Source organism: Corythoichthys intestinalis, chromosome 18, assembly GCF_030265065.1.
Source record: "Corythoichthys intestinalis isolate RoL2023-P3 chromosome 18, ASM3026506v1, whole genome shotgun sequence".
NCBI lineage: Eukaryota > Metazoa > Chordata > Actinopteri > Syngnathiformes > Syngnathidae > Corythoichthys > Corythoichthys intestinalis.
Window position 1 is genome coordinate 5669526 of NC_080412.1, and position 24163 is coordinate 5693688.

The 24163-nt window shown below is 39.6% G+C and overlaps 2 protein-coding genes across 6 annotated transcripts in view; one reads left to right on the plus strand and one right to left on the minus strand.

Annotated features, from left to right (window-relative positions):
* The window catches only part of LOC130906381 (HMG box transcription factor BBX), a 68165-nt gene extending 65182 nt beyond the window's left edge, over positions 1–2983 (minus strand). For all 5 annotated transcript variants that reach the window (XM_057820662.1, XM_057820667.1, XM_057820666.1 and 2 more), the window contains exon 1: positions 2843–2983. The gene's annotated coding sequence lies outside the window, so the exon portion shown is untranslated. The remainder of the gene's footprint in view (positions 1–2842) is intronic.
* Positions 2984–15100: 12117 nt separating this feature from the next.
* On the plus strand, positions 15101–23109 carry hspa8 (heat shock protein 8). Its single transcript, XM_057820734.1, is given in 10 exon segments — positions 15101–15267; positions 16079–16294; positions 18221–18426; positions 18492–18644; positions 18729–19284; positions 19822–20024; positions 22115–22313; positions 22390–22622; positions 22690–22788; positions 22790–23109. Coding segments are annotated over 9 exon segments (1971 nt in total). The 5' UTR covers positions 15101–15267; positions 16079–16089; the 3' UTR covers positions 22907–23109.
* The last annotated feature ends 1054 nt before the right edge of the window (positions 23110–24163 follow it).

Genomic DNA, 24163 nt, shown 5'->3' on the forward strand with positions numbered 1-24163 from the left:
TTAGGCTACGTTCATACTACAAGTCTTAATGCACAAATCCGATTTTTTTGTCATATCCGTTTTTTTGGCGTGCCCGTTCAGACTGCATTTGTCCATTGAGACCATTCAAGTATTACGCATGCGCTCTAATTCGCAGTCCGACACGCGCCGGTGCGCAGAAGCATCAAAACAAATGACAAATCAGCCGTCATTCCAGGGCTATCATATTTTGCTTTTCAAAAGGAGGACACAAATAACAGACATAAATAATCCCCGTTTAGGCTTATATTCACAGTTTATATGGATCGATAGCATGCACGCGCTGTCCGTGCATGTCACACACACATACGGGCAGTTTGCCCTGACTCTCCAAGACGGGCTGCAGCCAGACCCCTCTCCCGACTCTCGGCCGTGTAGGAAATGTTGAAATATAGCTCACATAGAGCAGAGAGAAAACCGATCATTCACATGCTTATCCTCAACCCATTTTTATTTTTTTATGACTGTTGTCAAGCCCGGCACTTCCCCAAAAGCCGTGTTCACTGCAAGCTAGGCGCTAATAACGCACAACTGAAATCGGATTTGGGACACTGGACGGTACAGACCGCCGCAACAGTCTGGAAAAATGTGGCCCAGATCGGATTTGAACCACATAAAAAAATGACCCAGATCGGATTTGAAATGGTCCACTTCTATGCCACTTGTCCCGTTCAGACCGTCAAGTTAATGCCTGACTCGAGTCGGAAAAACACGAAAAAATTGGATTCGTGCATTAAGACCTGTAGAATGAACGTAGCCTTAGACAATGCTCTCTTTAGCTTCCTAACGTTTCCATGTTTGCTACACCTGAATGCTAGTTCGGACATTTTTCCGAGTAAGGCCAGCGACGTCATGCATCAAGAGAGACAATAGCTTATTAATATGCTCACTCGCCATCCTGTGGTCTGGGGTGTGAATTGCAACCTGTCAAAATGACGGATGGACTTCAGTTTTTTCCGTCACCGTTTTAAAAAACCGGTCAACGACGGAAAATATTCGGTTAACGCGACCCCTGGTTTGGGGTTATTGTCATGCTGGAACACCGCCCTGCGACCCAGTTTCTGGAGGGAGGGGATCATGCTCTACAGCCATGCACACCAATTTGATGTAGAGTTTGGCGTATGGTCTGAGCACTAAAAGGCTGACCGCCCACCTCTTGAATCTCTGCAGCAATGCAGACAGCACATCTACGACAATCTTTCAAAGAAAGCATTTGGATGTGACGCTCAGCATGTTTGCTCAGCTTCTTTGGACTACCAACCCTAGGCCTGTTCTAGGTGGACCCTGCTCTTTTAAAACGCTGGATGACATTAGCCACTGAGTTGCAGCACAGTTTCAGGGTGTTGGGAATCTTCTTGTAGCCTTGGCCATCTTCATGTAGCGCAAAAATACGTCTTTTAAGATCCTCAGAGAGTTCTTTGCCATGTGGTGCCATGTTGAAACTTTCAGTGACCAGTATGAGAGAGTGTGAGAGCTGCATAACAAATTTGAACACGCCTGCTCTCTATGAACACCTGGACCTAGTAACACTAATGAGTCACATGACATTTTGGAGGGAAAATGACAAGCAGTACTCAATTTGGACATTTAGGAATGTAGTTTCTAAGGGGTGTACTCACTTTTGTTGCTTGGGGTTTAGATATTAATGGCTATATTTTGAGTTATTTTGAGGGGAAAATAAATTAACTAAAATTATATAAACTGCACACAGACTACTTTTCATTGTGTCAAAATGTAAATTTGTCAGTGTTGTCCCATGAAAAGACATACCTGTACTTGAAAATCTGCAGAAATGCGCGGGGTGTACTCACTTTTGTGATACACTGTACATGCGGGGACGGTCCCTACCAAGGTTGAGGCCAAAACAAAGCCCTTGGGAGAGACTAAAAATGAACAGAATGGGACCCGTCAATGTTCCGAAAATGAACAGGAAGTGACCCACACCATTCACGCTCTCCCAGTCAAAATGAATGTAACAGACATTCTTGTAGTGGAAAATTTTGGTAGCAACCTGTCGGTTCCAGTTAAATGTTTTAAAACAATAAATCAATTCTTGGCAGGAGCATATCAACCTTTTGGGATACAATGTATCATGATATATCACCATTTCGATATATTGTCACAACCCTACTCTGAAAATCCGAAGTCTTATGTACACTAAAATACAGTAGTAGAAGTAGTAGTGAATAATTGTATTGTACAAATGTATTCTACTAAGCAATTACACACGTAATTATTAATTAAACTGTTGTTATTTTGTGTATTCACCTGCATTTATGTGCAGCATTTTACTCTACATTAGCTCCATATTCCAGCCGTCTAACTAGGAATTAAAGTAGCTAGTTAGCTTGCTAACGCTATACTCTGCTAACTGAATGTGTCACTATTCCAAGACCAAATGCTTAGAACAGTACGACCTTGTTCAAAAGCAGGAAACAAAACTCATTGGCGGACTGTGATCGAAATACGACGCTTCGTTGATAAACATACATCACGGGTTAAGCGAGATATATGATGCGAACGGGGACCATAGGCGGAGGGTGGGGGGATACACCACATCACCGATTGCAGTTGTGAGCGCAGCAATTATTTGACATCGTAGTTTTTCCCAAAATGAACGAATGCATGACAAATCACAACACAAATCCAGTGGTATTTTCAATGCGCAAGGTCAGTAGTTGGACATCATCTCCAAAGGAATCGACTGTTACAGTTTTCGCGGTGATAAACGCTGAAGCGGATGAGTTAAGGTCGAGTTTGCCCGGAAAAAACAATAAAATCCCACGTTACTGGCAGTGATTATTTCTTTAATGCTTTAACTTACCGCTTTTCCTGTTCACGCACCGTGGGGGCCTCTCATTGTATGTGTCGTCCACCTTTTTTTTTTTTCTTTTTCTTTTTAACTCATTGACACATCATAACAGTTCAGCACGAGCTGTACTGGACACAACGGCAAGTTCCACTGATCAAGATTAACACCCGGAAGTCAAGTAATTTGTTACCAAATTAAAACAAATAATAAAATAGTCAATGGATGGCTTGCTGGGTGAAAGTTAAATTATTTAACACTTTATGGTTGTCTCTCTGGATACAATATATTATTTGAATCAAGTTTAATGTACAGGTAATGGGCATAAACGGCTCGCATGCAAATTATCAAACTTGCTTGCAGTATTTATAGTTGTATTATTTCCGTACCTAATTTGACAAAATGGACATGATGGTAGTACACACCTATAATGAGCGATGGGTTACATAATACCATTGAAATATATGTTGTTGTTTTTTTGTCTTTTGTTTTTTAAATAAAGCAGACTGGAAGTAATATTTTTCACGGGCTAGTGGCCACTATGATGGGAGGCTAACCTCAACTAGATGACGGACTGGGACTTCCGTTTCTGGGAATGTCTGTGACTTCCCCTAATTTAATTATCAAATCAAAGACTTGACTTTGTGTTAATCAAAGGATTTAGATAACTGTGCTTACTTCAATGACACCAAATGGTATATGTTAAACTTACTAGAATGTGAATACATGATTGATTTGACTGAGAATAAAAAGTTACATACTGTATACTGTGGTATGAAAACGTATCTGAACCTTTTGGGATTTCCCAGAATTCTGCATAAAATCAACATCAAATGTGATCTGATCTTTGTCAAAATCACACAGATGAAAATACAGTGTCTGCTTTAACTAAAACCACCCAAACACTTATAGGTTTTAATATTTTAATGAGGATAGCAAACAATGACAGAAGGGGGAACATAAGTAAGTTAACCATCTGCCTAAGGAGACCATAGAGCAATTGAAACCAATTTTTACTAAACATTTTAAGTCAGGTGTGTGCCCAATCACTGATGAGTGGTTTAACACTGCCCTGCCCACTATAGCACACACACTGGGTAAGAATTGTCTTGATGAGAAGCATTGTCTGATGTGCATCATGGCTCGGTCAAAAAAGCTGTCTGGAGACCTGCGATCAAGGATTGTTGATATGTATAAAGCTGGGAAAGCATACAAAACCATCTCTAAAAGTGTGATGTTCATCAATCGACAGTCAGAGAAGTTGTCTACATATGGAGAGAGTTTGGCACTATTGCTTCTCTCCCAAGGAGTGGCCGTCCACCAAAGATGACGCCAAGAGTTCAGCTCAGAATACTCAGAGAGGTAAAAAAGAACCCTAGAGTGTCTGCTAAAGACTTACAGAAATCACTGGCACAGTCCAATATCTCTCTGCACATCAACTATATGTAAAACAATGGCCAAGAATGGTGTTCATTGGAGGACTCCACTGAGGAAGCCACTGCTGTCTAATAAAATGCTGGTTTAATGTTCGTAAAAGGGCACTTGGACACTCCACAGAAGTTTTGACAAAATATTTTGTGGACTGATGAAACCAAAGATGAATTGTTTAGGAGTAACACACAAAGTAATGCGTGGAGGGACAATGGAACAGCTCACCAACATCAACACCTCATCCCCACCGTGAAGCATGGTGGAGGGAGCATCATGATTTGGGACTGTTTTGCTACATCAGGGCCTGGACAACTTGCAATCATTAATGGAAGAATGAATTCAAAAGTTTATCAAGATGTTTTGCAGGAAAACCAGAGGCCATCCGTCAGACAGTTGAAGCTAAAAAGAGGATGGATCCTGCGACAAGACAATGATCCAAAACACAGAAGTAAATAAACTTCAGAATGGTTTCAGAAGAACAAAATACGCGTTCTGGAGTGGCCAAGTGAAAGTCCAGACTTGAACCCCATTGAGATGCTGTGGCATGACCTAAAGACAGCGTTTCATGCCAGACATCCAAGGAATCTGACTGAACTATAGAAGTTTTGTAGAGAAGAATGGGCAAAGTTTAGTCCTGATCAATGTGCCAGACTGATCTGCAGCTACAGGAAGCGTCTGGTTGAAGTTATTGCTGCCAAAGGGGGGGCCCATGAAATATTAAATGTGATGGTTCACCTACTTATTTTCGCCCTTTCTATCATTGTTTGCATACTATCCTCATTAAAATATGAAAACCTATAAATGTTAGGGTGGTTTCAGTTAAAGCAGACACTATTTTTACATTTGTGTGATTTTGACAAAGATCAGATCACATTTGATGGTGATTTTGTGCAGCAATGTGAGAAATTCCAAATGGTTTAGATACTTTTTCATACTACTGTACAAGTGAACACATAAATGTAAGTACATAACAAGCTGTATCTTTCTATCTAAAGCAGAAGTATTATCCAGGCTTATTTATGCGGGCTACTCTCTTCATGTAGATTTTAGAAAGTGCAAGGATAATAATCTTTGACTTCATTTGGAAGAACCGAACACACTATATTAGAAGATGTGTACTAATGAACATGGAGCGCTTAATGCCATAGACATTTCCAGTTAAAATAAAACCTTTGTTGATGCTCTCTGATCACTAGTTCATGACCTTTTTGCCCTCACCCCTGGACCTGCTTTTGCGCGCCTCTTGTCGATTACTACGCCTGCTACCTTACCAAGTCTCATCACCTCACGCCGGCTCGACTGCCCAAGCGGAAAGCTTCACATCCCCCTTCGTCTTGCAGCGGTCTACTCGCCCTCTGCTTTGGCTCTGGCATCAGTCGGCTCATGCTCTTTTCCCGGTCTAAATGGAAATAAGTAATTTTGCTCATCCCAACCTCATGCTTGTGTCTACTCGGGAACAATCTGAGCACAGAATTTAGGTCAGAGCGGATGCAAAACCCTGAGGAGTGGCCACAGTTTCTCTCTTGGCCTTGTGCTGCTGTCTCTTCTGAATGACATGACTTCTTCTGTTGTTCTCATAGAGTACTGCACCCTCCTGGATCTTTGTTCTCCAACCTGGTCAGTCCTTTGCCAAGTGTTCCCAGTGGTTCAAGTCAAACTTAAAGCTCTTCAAGGAGGATTTCAGAGTGTCCTTATGGCGCTTTTTGGGGCCACCTTGTACTCGTGTGCAACTTTTCAGTTCGCCAAAGAAGACTTGTTTTGGCAATCTAGTACAGGGCATTCTGGTCACATGGCCAGTCCATATCAGTTGGGCCTCAGCAAGCAAGGTGTAGAGGCTGGGCACATTGACCTTGCTAAAGGACTTCAGTGTTAGAAACTCTCTCCTGCCATTTGATCCTCAACAATTTTCTTCGACAGTCAAGATGGAGATGGTTAAATTTTCTCCATGACACTGGTATACTGTCAAGGTTTCACACCGATACAAAGAGTTGGTAGTACGACAGCCTGATAGACTTAACTTCTGTCTCCTGCCTGATGCCAGTCCTTGACCACCCTGAGTCACATAGAAAGCCAAATGCCACACCGGCCTTACAGATCCTGGTGTTAATTTTGTCATATACGTGCACAGCACTAGACAGAGTACTTCCAAGGTAGGCAATCTTGTCAACTACTTAGAGGTTTTGTGTTTTCACATGGATGAGGGCTCGGGGTACTGTTTTCCAGGGGCAGGGTGGTATTGGACTTCAATCTTCTTTGTACTGATGTTTAGGGCAAAGTTGTTGTATGGTGATGAGAAAAAGTCCATACTGGCTTGTAGTTTCTCATCAATAAACAGCATTTCACAAACTGTGACTTCCTCCACTTTGGTTTTGGCTTGTAGGCAACGCAGATTGAATAAACCTTCATCAAAATGATAGATGAGCTTTATGCCAGTGATTTTGATCTGGCATGATTTGTGTAGCTTGGCAGAGAACACCATGCTGAAGAGTGTTGGTGCTAGGACACAGTCTGACAGAGTAGGGCGAGCCTTACTAGTATCGCTGTACTAAACACAGACACAAAAACCCAGTTTACGCACACACATACACAAAAACTCCGGTTGAACGAACACTAACACACACACTGCAATGGCAAGAAGCCCTATTCACAGTGATGTCACTCAACTTTCGGATGATTTCCGTGTTTGCGATAGGAATGTATCATCGGTATTTCTTCAATGGTGATTTTGTGCAATCCAACAGAAGTCATTTAAATTCGAATGGTACAAGTTAACGTTAGTACTTTTATTCCGTTTGTCTTGATAATGTTATCTGTCTTTTATGCTTTACTATTTGGAAATTATCTTAAATTTGCCTGAGAATTTATTATATAAACCAATACTAGTGATTTTGTTGTCTGCCTGTGTGTATCACAGTCCTATTTTGTTGTTGTTATTATTCTAGAATGATGGAATAGTAGAATAGTGATAGAATCATCCAAAGTAACCGTAACAAAGGATTTCTTGTGTAATCATTTTAGCTTAAATGCATGTCATGCTGTATAAATTTTTGTCGGTGGATTTGAAACTTTTTCATTCTAAGACCCATTATTTATTTGACATTAGATTAGATGCATGGTGATCAATTATACATTGATATTAAAAGGAAATACGTAATGAAGTGAGGCTAACATACAGGTAGGTTGTTAACATTATTAGCATTACTTGCTTCCATTCCCACTTTATCTCGAAATGTTCATTATAGTTAAATTTGACAAATGTTTACTGTAGTGACGTATTATGTTCCACTCGCAAAGGTAGGATAGTGGCAACCATGACTGGCAGTGGTGGTTGCCATTATGTTGTGTGTAATAAAGAGTGGGGCACAAGAGCAGCCAATTTGAAATATAAAATCTGTCTCTTTCTTCTCCATGTCATTCACCACAATACATTTGCAAGATAATTAATAATTGAAATGGCCTTGTTGTAAATAATATTTTCAAAATTGAATGTTATTTCCTTGTAAATCCTGGTGTTCTATATAAACTCAATGGAGTTTCACAGAGTGATATGCTCCTATTGGCAAACCTGGAAGACGGTATGATGGGATGCGAATCTGGTCTAGTGTGCATGATACTGAGAGTGGAAGGTTTTCTGGGTGAAAATACATTATGAAAAACATTTTTTTATTGGTTTATATATACTGTATAACTTTTAAAAAAAAATACATTTTCAAAAGAAAGTAAAAAACTAGTTGCTTTCGTAATTGAATAGTAGTTACTTTTTCAGAGAGGTAACTATAACTTTAATATTTACATTTTAAAAGTAACTTGAGCAACACTGCTCATTTTTTTCCTCTAGGTTTGGTGGTCTGGACGTTTGAGGTGCAACTATAATGTTGACAAATTAGCAGGAAAGGTTTTGATCTTCCCAAGACCAGTTTTAGGCATTGCTCAAACTGGCAGCACTAATCCCATCCAGATTGAAAATGGATGGCTCTTTTGTCGTTTGAACAGTCACAAAGCACAGAAATCTGATATTTGCGAGCTAGATTGAAACCACATACGGGAGGTGGTTTTATACCCGATATGTATTTTGACTGTCTGTGATCAATTTGATCAGTCTAAAAAGTCACGAAAGTGACTTGGGATACCACACGGCACGTGGTTTAATTTTCCCCCATGCATTTTTTTATACACTCCAGTTTGCTCGGCATAGAGTTGGGAGGAAGCGACCACACCACTAGCTGAGTGGCGACTTAAAGTGCCTAAGACAGCAAAAAGCATGTTTATTTAATATTTCACGCGGTATTTTATGCTCTGGATGAATTGGACCGCTTAGATGTGTGTGGAAGCGATTGATATATTTATTCAATTTTTTTAATCCTGCGCCATGAAAATGAGTGACTTCCTGGATTTACGAAGAATGCAAATGTGACGTCAGTGGGATAAACATCTTCAGTATACAGCCAATACTACAGTATGCAGAACGACTGCGGATTCAGTTGATTTTGCGGATTATTTCCGTGTTGCCCAATGACAGCCCCAAAACATCACAGCTCTAGAGGAGATCTGCATGGAGGAATGGGCCAAAATACCAGCAACACTGTGTGAAAAGCTTGTGAAGAGTTACAGAAAACATTTGGCCTCCATTAATGCCAACAAAAGGTACATAACAAAGTATTGAGATGAACTTTTGGTGTTAACCTAATACTTATTTTCCACCATGATTTGCAAATAAATTCTTCAAAAATCAAACAATGTCATTTTCAGGTTTTTTTCCCCACATTCTGTCTGTCATGGTTGAGGTTTACCCATATTGACAATTACAGGCCTAATATTTTCAAGTGGGAGAACTTGCACAATTAGTGGTTGACTAAATACTTATTTGCCCCACTGTAGTTGTCGGTCTGTATTATCAATTATTGCTTGAATACAGGTGTCGATTCAATACTTCGATTTTTTTTCTTCACAAGTATTATTTTATGATTTCCATTGAAGTGCAGTGAGGGAACCAGAGGTGGGTAGTAACTCGTTAAATGTACTCCGTTACATTTACTCGAGTAACTTTTTGAGAAAAATGTACTTCTAAGAGTAGTTTTACTAAGCCATACTTTTTACTTTTACTTGAGTAGATTTGTGAAGAAAAAAACGCTACTCTTACTCCACTACTTTGGGTTACACAAGAGTCATTACATTTTCCCTCTTTATTCTTCATATTAGATTTTTTTTTTTTTTTTGCCACGATGCCAAGAGTAGCTCTACCAATGTCACCAATGAGAATTCGCAACAATAATCACATGACTCCATTACACCAATCAGACCAAGCTTGGTGTTCTATGATAACGTCAGGCTGTTCAATCATGTGGCGTCTTTACAGCACCAGTCTTTATTTGGCACTGATTGACCACGGAAAACCGGACATATGATCCTTTTAATTCATAATAATAACTATGAAGGCACTATTCAAACTAGGAACTATTTTCTCCACTAGAAGGGACTCATGCTCTTTGGACGAATAATGCTTCATTTCTGTCATTTTTTTTTCTCTCGCCAGAATTCAATGATTTTTTTTCCCCCTTTGGCTTATTTTTGGTTATGTAATGGGTTATGGTACAGTATCATTGTAAAAACAGTTCATATAGATAAATGTGCTGAGAAGAAAAAATCTAATTTGTAAACAGTTACTAATGTTACTAATTACTTGAGTATTCTTTTCACCAAATACATTTTTACTTGTACTTGAGTACATTTTTGGATGACTACTTTTACTTTTGTAATATTATTTTGAAGTAACACTACTCTTAATTGAGTACAAATTTTGGCTATGACCCTGAATTTATTTTACTTTACCTTCACATATTTCTTTTTTATTTAAATCCTTGTCTGATTAAATATTATGACCCTGAATTTATTTTACTTTACCTTCACATATTTCTTTTTTGGTTTAAATCCTTGTCTGATTAAATATTATGTTGTACTTTAACATAACTTTAACATATTAAATATTATTAAATATTTCAAATATATATTTTTACCTTTTTTTGCAAAACGCCCCCCCCCCCTCTGTCTTAGCAGAGAATGGTTTGACCCCGCTCTGGCACACTCAAGGCTACACTACGTACGTGCCCTGAAGTGGGAAATTAAAATCTGTCATCGTTATAAACTCTAAACATGGCGAGTCGTCATGATTCGGGTGCGCACAAAAGAAAAGAAAAGAAAAAAGAAAGAGATGAAGATCATAGAGGTGAACGAGTATAACTGTTTTAAAAGGGGGACAAGAAGCCAGAGAATTAGGGCTAGAGTTGGCTGTGGACGGTGATGTCGGTAAATGAACAACAGCCGCTAACACTGAACGTTTACATTCGCGATCACCGTGACCAAAGCCTGATTCAAGTCTGTCTAGGTACATCACTGTTTGAGGGCTTGATAACCCCAGGGATGTGGAGGGTGCAGGCACAGGATGTTTAGTTATACTGTTTTGTTGCGTAGCAGGCAGGCATAGCACTCTCAGTTGTATTGTAATGTAGTCTACATGGGACAATAGATGGAAATTGTTTTTTTATATTGTGTCACATAAAATTGCAGTCTGTTAAATGTAACTGTCCATCACAAATTAAATAATTTGAAAATTTACAGTCAATGCTTGCAAAGCGTTAAAAGTACTGCGTATGTTGTCGTGACAGGCTGGTGGCAGGGGTGGGGTGGGAGGCCCTATAATGGTCTCTTGTCTCCGGGCCACTGCAAGTCTGTTGACAGACCTACTACTACTGTACTGTATATTGTATACATCTCGACATTTTATCAGGTTATTGGTAGTGGTGTCAACAAGCATCGATGTGGCGATGCATCCCGATGCAGGGCATGGACGAGTCGATTCGATGCGGGCAACAATCGATTCAGCGCATTTTAAAATATATTCGTACGTTCAAAAATCTTCCCTGCGCAATTCCGGTGATGCAACGGATTTGGTTTCCCCATTTGTATTATTATTCTCATGCTTCAATTTTTACACACTGCATAACTCTGGTCAAGTTTCCCACCAACCTCGTAGAAGCCAAAATGTCTCCAGATGTCTGCTTTCAATGTCTTAGGTGTATCAATAATCTTTCTCGCTCCCTCTTTCTCTGCTTCAGCCATTGTTATGTTATGTCCTATCTCTTAGAGGTTAGATCTTGTGCCCGAACCCGAACGGGTCGGGCCTAAAATGTTAAGCATTCACGTTCAGGTCGGGTCGGACCGCCGCGCCGGACTAATAAATTATTTTAAAAAAAAAAAAAAAAAAAAAGGGATGAAACCAAGAGCAGGCTCTCTGTATTGTGCATTTGCTTGTGCACGCACATGCACGCAGTGGCGCCGCCCGCTTTTTCTTCTTCTCCTCCGCTGTGCGCTTGCGATTTGTTACGAAAGACACTTTTATTTATGCACACAAAGGCAACACAAATGTGATCCTTTTGAATCTTCTCCTCTGTGCGTCTGCAAAATCGCATTTTTTAATAATATTAAACTTTCCCAGCGTTATTTGTTGTGTAAATGCTTTTATAATGATCATAAAAATATGTAGACTATTTAAACATTAAGAAAACTTGCGTTTTTTTCTGCCAACTGAGAATTCGTTACGAAAGACACTTTTTTATGCACACAAAGGCAACACAAATGTGATCCTTTTGAATCTTCTCCTCTGTGTGTCTGCAAAATTGCATGTTTTTTTATATTAAACTTTCCAAGCGTTATTTCATTGTGTAAATGCTTTTATAATGATCATGCGTTTTTTATTGCGTTTTTTTCTGCCAACTCGAAGAAATGAAAATAAATTGCTGCTGCTGCGTTTTTTCTCTCTCTCGCATCACTCCAAGCAGGGTCGGGCTTCAATACCAGCGGGCCGTGTCAGGTCGGGCTGGATTTTTTAGGCCCGATCTAACCTCTACTATCTTCTCTGCTCTCTCGATTGCAAAAAACTGATATTTCCTCATGTTGAAACAGATTGTTATGGCTGCTAAAATGCTGCTGCACTTCATTTTAACTCATTATTTTTTATTGTTATGTGGTAGTTACTGATTGCATTTCTAAGTTGATTGCACATATACAGTGGGCTAGGCCTACACTTTACTTTTGTTCTACATTGCAATTTAGTTGATGTTTTGTTTGCAACTGAACTGATCCCTGGATTGATATTGCGATAAAGATGCTGCTGCACTACAATACTTTCTTTGTTGTTTTCTTTAATATTTACTTGAATATTTTTATTGATGGGTCGTTGTGACTAAAATTCAGTAACTGTTATTACTGATTTTGCACAGGAGTTCAGATGTTGCACTGTGTGAAAGGCTGCTACTGTGTGTAAAAAAAAAAAGAGAAAGCCCTGGTCTCATTCAAAGCACCAATAAAATGCTGTGATCTGTTTTTTTTTTGTTTTTTTTTTAAATATATATATCTGAAAGTATTTTCATTTGACTTCAGGAGTGACACAAGAGCCAATAAAAAGTTGTTTAATGTCTGACCGCTTGTGTTGCCTCAATGCTTTGCTTTAGAATTTTAATGCATCCCAGGCTTTAAGGCATCACGCTGCATTGCCGAATCGAACCGAATCGTGACCCTCTGAATCAAATCGAATCATGGCCCTCCGAATTGTAATCGAATCGTGAGGGCAGTGCCGATGCACACCTCTAGTTATTGGCATCTCTCGGCTGAATAAAGTACTGGTGGTAGGATTTGGGCAAAAGAGAAGTTCAAGATGAAGATTTTACTTTCGTTTTGCCATAAATGAAACACTGGAGGATTGAAATATGGCATCTGATGGGGAAGATTTAAATAATGAAAACAGTGCTAGACTATCTTCATTTGAGACTGTAGTATTTCACGAATGGCTCCATTTCGGGTCCATTATGCAATAAATTGGAGGGGGGGGGGTCTTCTTGACGTCATCCCTCGACATTGATATCTCAATATTTCAAAAACGATAGCAGCACAAACAAAACGTTTTACAGCACAAACGAAGCATAAACGATAGACACCATTTTTAGTCAAAATGGGGGGCTTTTTGACCTCAAATTGACATATAAAATAATTGTAAATATCTTAAAAACGATAGCAGCACAAACTATTGACATCATTTTAGATACATTTACGTTTGATAGGGGCAACATCACGCAGGTTGACCCAGAAAGAGAGAAGTCACCTCACTGTTTCTTCTGTATATCCAAATCTATTTATATAATTGCATTTTCAAATGAGCTTCAAAATTATGAAGCATCTGCAGTAGGGGTGGGCGATATGGCCTTAAACATGTATCACGATAAATGGAGCAGATTTATCTCGATAACGATAAATGACGATAAAGTCGTCCAAGCGGACTGTTATATAATTTGAAAATCTGAATCAATGCATGAAATACAGATTAACAGTTTCTTGTTGATTTAGTTACCAGCATTCAATTTGATATATTTAACAAATGTACATGCAGTCTAGACATTAGGTTTATACAAATGAATTGTAAACAATAAGAATTCAAGTATGAGCATTTATAACAGAGTGTATGGCTTGAACAATGTACATTGTCAAAATCGATATGCCTGTGCAAACATGTCATTGTAACACAAATGACTTGCAGCTCGAACAGTACACTTCAAAAAGACAATTTATTGTTAATGGCTGCTGTGACATAATTATTCAATACAAGTGTTTACTTTATGGTTTCAGGGTCCCCCCCCCAGTGCATTTTTTAATAAATGCACACATACATGAACCCCCAAACAGACAGACAGACACACATTAAAGCTATATTGATCTTCTGCAAATGAAACACTTAAGATTTTATGATAGCAATAATGACACAGAATTAAACACATACAGAAAAATAGCTGGGGCCATTTGTGCTTTATGCTGAATGCTTTACCATCACAAAAGCTATCAGAGAAATCACACACAGTCAGTTACAAAATAACGCGCCATAGTAATTGCTAGAGGCAGTCCATGCCAATCCACTCATTAAATTCAGCCGTTTCGACAAGGTTTGAGCCGCTATCCGGTTCCATCACGTTCATTTGTTGCGTTAGCCGCTAGCGGCCGCTAGCGTTAGCGGCTAGCGTTAGCCTGTGGCCTGGCTACCGGTAGAAAGCACTGAAAGCACCATCTCCGGAAATTGTGAGAACAAGGGAGGACAGCTGGTGAAAGCCCGTCTGGATGCCACCAAGAGTCTATTAAATGTCGGGTGAAAGTTTGGCGAACCTCCCTTAAGCCACACTCCATCACGTTTTGCTTGTAGCATTAGCTGCTAGCGTTAGCTTACCGGGCTTCTGTTTGATTGGCTTCCTGATGATCACGTGACTCCCTACGTAAGTACATTCACTGCTTTCTTAAGGGGGAATGAGCATAGACGAACAACACAGAGTCAAAGCGGGATGAAAAGACTATTTTCTTGTTTTATTAATTTACCGAATTTACCGACATGGTCAAAATTACGTCGGTCATCGTGAAGAATTTCGGTGACGGTAAATTTTCGGTTTACCGCCCAGCTCTAATCTGCAGTAAATGCAGTGTACCACCAGATGTTACCATTTCCTCTGTCAATGTAGCACCGAAGCTTAGAATCATTTTTTTGTTGTTGTTGTACTAAATGAAAGAAAGCCTCGAGTAAGGGTTCGGGTTGACCCCACTAATCACTTGCTATGATACAGTCGGCTTTATTAAAACGTAAAAGCTTATAATGACTTTTTAATCGTTTCGTCGCATACTTCGCGCAAGAATGTTCTGGAAATTGACGACCATTGTCTAAAGCCACGCGGTGCACATTCATTTGCGACACGCATACGTCACATACGGTCAAGTGTCGTCGTCACGTTACAAGATTGGTCATTGGCTGTACGTTGATTACGCGAAGAAAACGTTGTGTGTGATTGGGTGAAGTGACTGTGATAAAAAACGGTCAGCTCGCTGATAATTTCCTTTCCTGCTTCCCCACCAAGGGCAAGTCATCTCCAGACCTCCGCAGCGACCTTCAGCCTTGTACCATTTTAAGAAGCTTCGGTAACTTGGTTAGTTTCACACTCGATTCATTTGTTCTCTATTCCCCCCCCCAAATATTTGCTTGAACTATTGATTAAAGTCAACCTTCACATTATCGGATATATATTTTATGTAATTTTGATTCAATGGCGCTTGTATATTAACGTTACATGGCGTTTTAGTATGTTTAATTTTAGAATTCATAAAGAATTCAATCGGAATTAGCGTTTGTAAATACCGGTAAATTGTTTGATATGTGGGTGGGGGCGGGGGTCCGAGGAACGTTCTCGAATCCGTTATCCTAAGCTAACGGTCTACTTAAGAATTTGGCTGTTGGGTCAAGATGAAGGATGGAACCTTTAATTCTCGTCGATAGTACAATGTAATCAACATTTTGAAATGTTTTCAATCCAACCGTGTGTGTTATTTAAATGCATTTCTTTTAAGAGACAACATTCGAGCAGTCTTCCGCAAGCATTACTTGTACGTCAACCGAGCACCATTTTGTGCCATCCTTTTCATTGTGCGTGTGCTAGCAAAGCTTGAAGCTATTTAATTGTTCTCACTGTAAATGATTAGTGGTGGATTAGGGTCGGATTAATTACAAATCTAAATTGTGCAGTACTGTATTTAGAATAAACTTGAACCGCTACCGCTGATTCGATAAAATGGATACCTGCCTCCTTTTTATTGAACTGCCATTGTGAAGACCCGCATTGCTCATGAGAGTAATGTGACAAATAAAACTTGTTTACCGCGTTGTTTGACTGCCACTCAATCTGTTCGTGAAATTTCAATATCTTGACTATACTTAAATGTGCTTGCATTTGTTCTCCAAAGGAACAGCAAACATGTCTAAAGGACCAGCAGTTGGTATTGATCTGGGGACCACCTATTCCTGTGTTGGTGTCTTCCAGCATGGGAAAGTTGAAATTATTGCCAATGACCAAGGCAACAGGACAACACCTAGCTATGTGGCCTTTACAGACACAGAGAGGCTGATAGGTGACGCAGCCAAGAATCAGGTTGCAATGAACCCTACAAATACTGTTTTTGGTGAGTAAGGTATACCTTTAATTGCGCTTTACCATTTATCAAAATAAGTGTGTGGTTTGATTGGTGTTGATGACAAAACTGCTTAAAGGTTGAAAAATAAATTTCACAGCAATGCACTCTTGCTTGAAGCAGATATAGTTGAAAGATGAAATTTTATGTGTAGCAGTGAAAAGTCACAAAGGTTTATCACAGTATGTTGAATAAAACTTGTGGTTCATGTTATTAAAGTTTAAAAAAAAAAAAAAAAATCTAATTTTTAAAAAATGTTTTCTTCTTGGTGCAGTTAAATTAACTGAATATAAAATGTATTAAATTGCCATTGTGTATCACTGGTGAGCTATTCTTGGAGCATAAAGGAGTACTCTCGCAGGCACAGGGAGAACATGCAGGAAGGGCGAAGCCCAAGATTGAACCCTTGATCTCAGAACTGTGAGGCGGATGTGCTAATCACTTAATCACCGTGCGGCCTCAAAGTTGGTTAGCTCTACCTGGGGGGGGGGGCGTGCAAACACATCAATGTGTTCGATCACCAGTCTCATGGTAAAACATTGAAGACCACAGGTGCTCATTACGTCGATCACTACCAGATTGCAACGCTAGTGCGGCATTAAAAAAAAAAAGTTGGGTGGGGCGCGGGAGAAGTACGTAGTTTTTATCAATGTTGCGTAAAAACGACAAAAGGACAATATTAATGGTTGGTGCAAAGTGGCTCCCTTTCTGTAGGTTCAATGCCATTTAGTGGATGTGTGAAATTCGGAACTGTCCAAAATACACAAAGCTTAGTACAAATATAAAAAATCTTTTGGAGGGATTTTTTTCTGTTGAAACGCTAAATCAACACTATAAAAAAGGGCTAATATTTCTTGTATTACACAGGCCCTTTAAAAGCTTATGTAATGACTTTGCAAAGAACAAAATACAAAAAGTTATTGTTGGGGTTTCTTAGTTTTGGAAACAGCCAACATTGTTACCTTTTTAAAATGACAAAAACAATATTACTGAACTACGAACAAGTTGTAAGTATATTTCCATTTATTCACCCTTAATATCATACATATATTCGTTTCACCTAGTTCATTCATTTTCATATTGCTTGCATATTTACTAGGTGGCTGTAACCTTCGACCAGAATCTTGCCAGATTAGAAAGAAAATGTTCAAGCACAGTTACACTGCAAAACTCTCCCATTTCAATAAAAACGAGCCCAAATAACCACCTCCAATTGAAGATGAGATTTCCTCATACACCTCAAGCTATATTTTGATATTAAAACCCGGAGAGAAAAAAAATTAACAGTGACTCGTTGTAGAGGGGAATTGTGCTGTTTTAAAATACGTTTAAATCTTATTTTTGACTTATTATAACATCTTTTTATTTATAAGACATGAATTTTCCTGTAGCAAGGCATCATTCCTGATAAATTATGGTCCTGATACACAGAATTTCCACTTTGGTGTGAGTCACATGAGTACCCCAAGGGGTTAACTTGTGGGCTGGCATCAGCTTGCCTATTTGCATAATAAAAGTGTGATTGTGGGAGGCTGGGGCAGAACCTTCTTGAAAGCATCAAGATACTGCATTTTAATGGTTCATTTCTTAATGTGTTAAGCTTAGATGTTTATCATTTTCTTTATTGCTCCGGGATTGTGTGTCATCATCTTCTGGCTATTTGAGAGAGTTAGACTGTCAAGAAGTAGTCTCCAGTTGTTGTCTTTGCCACGGCTTATTCCTCTTCACTGTAATTTATTTGTAAATGTGCTTGAGAAATGCAGTGGTCACATTTACTCTGTACTTGCTGCATGTTGGTCTTTTTCCCTGCTCTCTCCCCCTACATCCACTGTTGCTGCTGAAATGATGCAGATTTCTCTACTTTGGAGGGGGATCTTGAACATGAATTAATACTGATAACCATTCATGTTTCTACAGATGCCAAGCGATTGATTGGCCGGAGGTTTGATGATTCCGTTGTACAGTCAGACATGAAACACTGGCCATTTATTGTAGTTGATGACAACACTCGCCCAAAGGTTCAGGTTGAATACAAGGGTGAGACAAAGTCCTTCTACCCCGAGGAGATCTCCTCAATGGTGCTGACAAAGATGAAGGAGATCGCCGAGGCTTATCTTGGCAAAGTAAGTTTTAAATGATCGGTTTACAGGGAACTTTTTTGTGAATTTTTCATTTTCTTTGTTTACAGACCGTCAACAATGCTGTAATTACGGTGCCCGCGTACTTTAATGATTCCCAGCGCCAGGCCACAAAGGATGCGGGAACAATCTCTGGTCTTAATGTATTGCGGATTATCAATGAGCCAACAGCAGCTGCTATAGCATATGGATTGGACAAAAAAGTACGTCCCCCCCCCCCCCCTCTCCTGACCTTTAGTGTCTTGGTGTTGTAACAAATTATATTGTAAAATGCAAAAATATTTCAGGTTGGCGCAGAGAGGAACGTGCTTATATTTGATCTGGGTGGCGGTACCTTTGATGTGTCCATTTTGACCATCGAAGACGGGATCTTTGAGGTCAAGTCCACTGCTGGCGACACCCATCTGGGTGGAGAAGATTTCGACAACCGCATGGTCAACCACTTCATTGCAGAGTTTAAGCGCAAGTACAAGAAAGACATCAGCGACAACAAAAGAGCCGTCCGGCGTCTTCGCACAGCATGCGAGCGTGCAAAGCGCACATTGTCTTCCAGCACTCAGGCAAGCATCGAAATCGACTCCCTGTACGAGGGAGTCGATTTCTACACCTCAATCACGAGAGCTCGCTTCGAAGAGCTCAATGCAGACCTCTTCCGCGGCACCTTGGACCCAGTGGAGAAATCGCTGCGTGATGCCAAGATGGACAAAGGGCTGATTCATGACATTGTCTTGGTTGGGGGCTCCACTCGCATCCCCAAGATCCAAAAACTGCTTCAGGACTTCTTCAATGGCAAAGAGCTGAACAAGAGCATCAATCCAGATGAAGCAGTTGCCTATGGTGCTGGTAGGTGTCTTCATCCACATGAAGCCCAAAAGATAATGGGCCAGTTTTAATCATTTAAAATAACTACCACATAATAGCTGCGTAAAAGGTGGCAGCCATTCTAATACAAGAACTTCCTACATAATAAATGGAGTGGATCACAACTGGACTTGTCCAGTTGCAATCAATTCAAGCTAGACATGATTATCAATTCTGATTGTGATGTCAAAACTCGAATTGCTGAAAGTGGGCAATCCCTGATGAAATGTATTCAATGTGGAATAACTGGCAAAAATGGCCACCTTTTGAGTGCCAAATTTTTCTGTTTAAAATGACATGTCTTAAATTTTTTTTTTTTTTTTAATGTTCACCATTTCAGAGGGGTTTGTTTTGATCAGGTCTACAGCAAAAATGATACCACATTAGAGTAATGGCACCCCCAAACTAAACCAATCATCTTGCATTGAAAATCCTTAGTGCGTTGTATTCACATGTTAACCTGGCCAGTATTTTAAGACCTATTAGTCGGTAATCTTATTTCTACTTTAATGTTCACAGCTGTCCAGGCCGCCATTCTGTCTGGTGACAAGTCTGAGAATGTCCAGGACCTGCTCCTTCTTGATGTTACTCCTTTATCGCTGGGTATTGAAACGGCAGGTGGTGTCATGACTGTCTTGATCAAACGAAACACAACCATTCCTACAAAGCAGACCCAGACCTTCACCACATACTCTGATAACCAGCCAGGAGTGCTCATTCAGGTCAGTAAATATTTTTGAAAGTGTTGTTCCGATGCATTTAAAAAAAAAAAAAAAAAATAACCCACCCGATTCTAATACCCTGCACTCAGCTGATGCCGATATCACGTTGATTAAAAAAATGTACAAAACTTTTTTTCTGTCCATATTGAATTTGACTAAATATTTGTTGCATTAAACTTAACAGAGGTAATGTAAAACAAACATATTAAAGGTCCAATCAGGGTTTGATTTGTGTCTAAATAGATGGAATGTTGGAAGATTAGTGCTGGAAAACGATCAAATGCTGAAACTGAGTTCAAATCTGTTTTGGTGATGGGTGTTGTCTAGAACTCTTGCTTCCTGACCTGTCGCTATATAAGAAAAATGCACGCTGTCAGTGGCCTTCTGCCGAATGTGGCTTCCTCAATTACTTCCTTATTTACTTGGAAATCAAGCTGTGCCCCAAGTTAACCTTAAATGCATACAATGGTTCCTCTACATACGAAGTTAATTCATTCCAGGACCTTGTAAGTTGAAATGGTCATATGTCCTGCAGGATTTTCCAATAAGAATACATTATATTTCCATTAATTTGTTCCACAGCCAAAAACCTACACTAAATACTGCTGGTACTATTACAAATAGGAATATTATAATATTAATTCCTATAATGCAATGAAACTGGTTCTAATGTGGACGTTTTCTGCGTGCTGTACCTGAACGCACCGCGTGGCTGACGTCACTGTGAGATGGAGTGCGGTAGATTTTGCTCTTAATGTTTTGTTGCTGGAGTCAGACAGTAGGTGTGTTGTGTTGCATAAGTTGATGGAGTAAATGATTAGGAAACCTGACGAAGTTTGCGATGTTGGCACGATAATTGCAACCTTATAAAGACTGGCGAACAGAGGTCTAAGGAGGACCGTCGATTGTAGACATTCTACAGCCGTATTGTCGAGCCATTTCATGGATGAGCACACTACGCTCATATTTTTCTATCGTTTGTTTTGATTTCAATGGGAAGTCTCCCTTTTCACCACCTGTACTAACCTTGGAACCACTGTTTTCTCTCACAAGAAAACTAGCCATGTATCTGTCTTCCGGCAAGACGAAGGAACTGCGGCGCTGTCATAAATAGTATTTCGATCATGTCGTCGGATCTAGGAAAAAAAAGTCAAATTTTAGGTCGGACGTTGAAAAGACAATCTGTCGAAGCGATCGTATGTCGAGTACTACTGTACTTCTACCAGTGTACATATCAACGCACTCAATGAGCATATGCAGCCGTATGAGCAAATCCAAAAGTTGCATAAAGATAACATACATAATCAAACTGTAAATGTACAGACTAGGGCTGCAGCTATTGATTATTTTAGTAATTGGTTAATCTTTCAACTAATTTTAATAATCTGATTAGGAACATTTGTGTTGCAGAATAAATTGTAGATGTAAAACAAAGGTGTGCTAAGATGCACTTTGAAAAGTGTTAAATGCAAATTCAAAATAAGATTCATGAGTCTGCAAACCCTGCAGAATTGCACTTTGATTTTAAAACGTTACAATACCTGGCTTAGCCACAAACGGTATAAAGGAAAAATAAGGATCGAAGTACAGCAAATGAACAATTGCAGAACTTGCAAAGCAAAATGCCACCATCTTAAATGCAATAAAATGCTGACGTTTAAATGCTCTTAACAAATCGTTCACACATATTCCTGGGGAAAAACTGCTAAATAGACCTCTAAGCTAAATTGTTAGAATGCATAAAAAAATTCTCAAATGAAAAACCTTCTGATGGGCTTAATACGGAGATGCTGGATTCAGCCATGTTAAATGAGTTATGCCATATTCACTGTTGCCACTAGAGAGCAGCCAAATTATTACAACTAAATGCAAAAACTTTGAAAACAAACCTTTACAACGCCACTCTAAACAAATCCTTAAAGCAGCATATTGATTCGAGGCTTTTTTCTAACCGAACTACTTAAGTCAATCGTTGCAGCGCGAGTACAGACTATTTAGTTTTCCTGATCTAAGAATACTTTCCACTTGCTGCCAAGTGTGTGCAGCTACATGAATTTAATACATTGAATGCTATGACTGCCCATCAACAGGTATATGAAGGTGAGCGTGCAATGACCAAGGACAATAACTTGCTGGGCAAGTTTGAGCTGACAGGCATTCCTCCAGCACCCCGTGGAGTTCCTCAGATTGAAGTTACATTTGACATCGATGCAAACGGCATCATGAATGTCTCAGCAGTTGACAAGAGCACTGGAAAGGAGAATAAGATCACGATCACCAATGACAAGGGTATAGCTTTGATTTCATACTACTTGATGTGAACAGCAAAACCAAAGTGTTGAATTCTTTAACAATATAATTTCAGGACGCCTGAGCAAGGATGATATTGAACGCATGGTCCGGGAGGCTGAGAAGTACAAAGAAGAGGACGATGTCCAACGTGACAAGGTGTCTGCTAAGAATGGTTTGGAATCCTATGCTTTCAACATGAAATCAACAGTGGAGGATGAAAAGCTTTCTGGCAAAATCAGTGATGAAGACAAAAAGAATATCTTGGACAAATGCAATGAGGTCATCAGCTGGCTTGACAAGAACCAGGTACGTGAGAAGTTAATTGATTCCTAATTACTCGTTCACTGAATGTTTTTCTTGTACTTATGCTTAGACTGCCGAGAAAGACGAATATGAACACCAGCAGAAGGAGCTGGAAAAGGTATGCAACCCAATCATCACAAAGCTGTACCAAAGTGCTGGAGGCATGCCAGGGGGGATGCCAGAAGGTATGCCTGGTGGATTCCCTGGTGCTGGTGGGGCCGCTCCTGGTGGGGGATCCTCTGGCCCTACCATCGAGGAAGTTGACTAAGTATTCCATCACAACCTAGTGTACTCCTACATTTAAGAAGGTAGCCCTCTTGTAGCACTTTCACCATGCTTAAGAGTGTAATTCTATTGTTAAAAAATGGGTTTCAGGTTTTAAGTTAACTGGATTGAATGGTTTGAATGGTGCACATTTCTGCCGAAGGCTCATGTGTATTAAGAATGTTTTCTTTTGCCTGAAAATAAAACATGTAACCCTTTCTTTGCATCAGAACTTGTCTTTGTCTTGAAAGAAAGGGGTTTCCATAGGTGTGTACAAACAGTGGGGGTGGTTAAAATGAAATTATTAAAGGAACAACGCATATAAAATGGCATGTTCTACACTGTCGCACTCGGACAGTGAGGAACAATTTTACTTGAATTTTGTTACCAGAAGAGCAGGCATGCATTTACTTTCCCAAATAAAGCAGGTTATGAATTATAATGATCATTCATATAGCCTAGGCTAGGTATTGTTCGTAGCAATGTGCTCGTGTTCAGCCTTTCGAGTTCAAGCCACTGCCAAACAAAAATAATGAACAGTAACTAAGATCAAAGTGAAAATCGAAACTGAAAATGAACAAAACGTGTGGGGAATCCTCAGTTGGTTACATTCAATGGTGTCTGTGTAAATGTCCACTGCTGCACTGAGTGGCATCAGATGAATTTGACAAGGGAGAGCAATCAACGCCAGGGGTGCCCATTACATCGATTGTGATTGACCAGTTGACCGCTAATCTGGTTAACTTGCGGCTGTTAAGGTAGCTCGTGGGAGGTTGTCTCCCCTGAAAAGTAGATCTTGGAGCAAAAAACAATAAGCACCCCTGATCTACGCCAACGACTCAAAAGTACTGCCCACCCAAAAACATTGCAACCACGGTGTTTTATATTTTTGACATTTTTAGGACAAATGTTTTAAAATCTTCCAATACCATATACTGATTGATTGTTGCCAATTTAATGTATATATAGCCTGTTGTTCAATTTTTATATTTGTGACTTTGTAGTGACTTATTGGTCTGTTCCACCCGCAAAGCTTGGCGGGTAAATTTTTAGTGAGAGCTGTTAAATGCCTGTGTGCTGCGTGCAATGGAGGGCAGTTTTTTGGAGTCATGTTGTATGTTGCCAGTGAAAGTTGTGGCTTGTTTTCATTTTCTGAAAGTTACTCGACACATTGACTTTGATAACATCAAACTTTTAACATTCCCAACTTTTATGATATACTTGCACATAGTTAAATGATACCTCTGTCACGGCCCTAGGGGGTGTTATCACTTTAAATC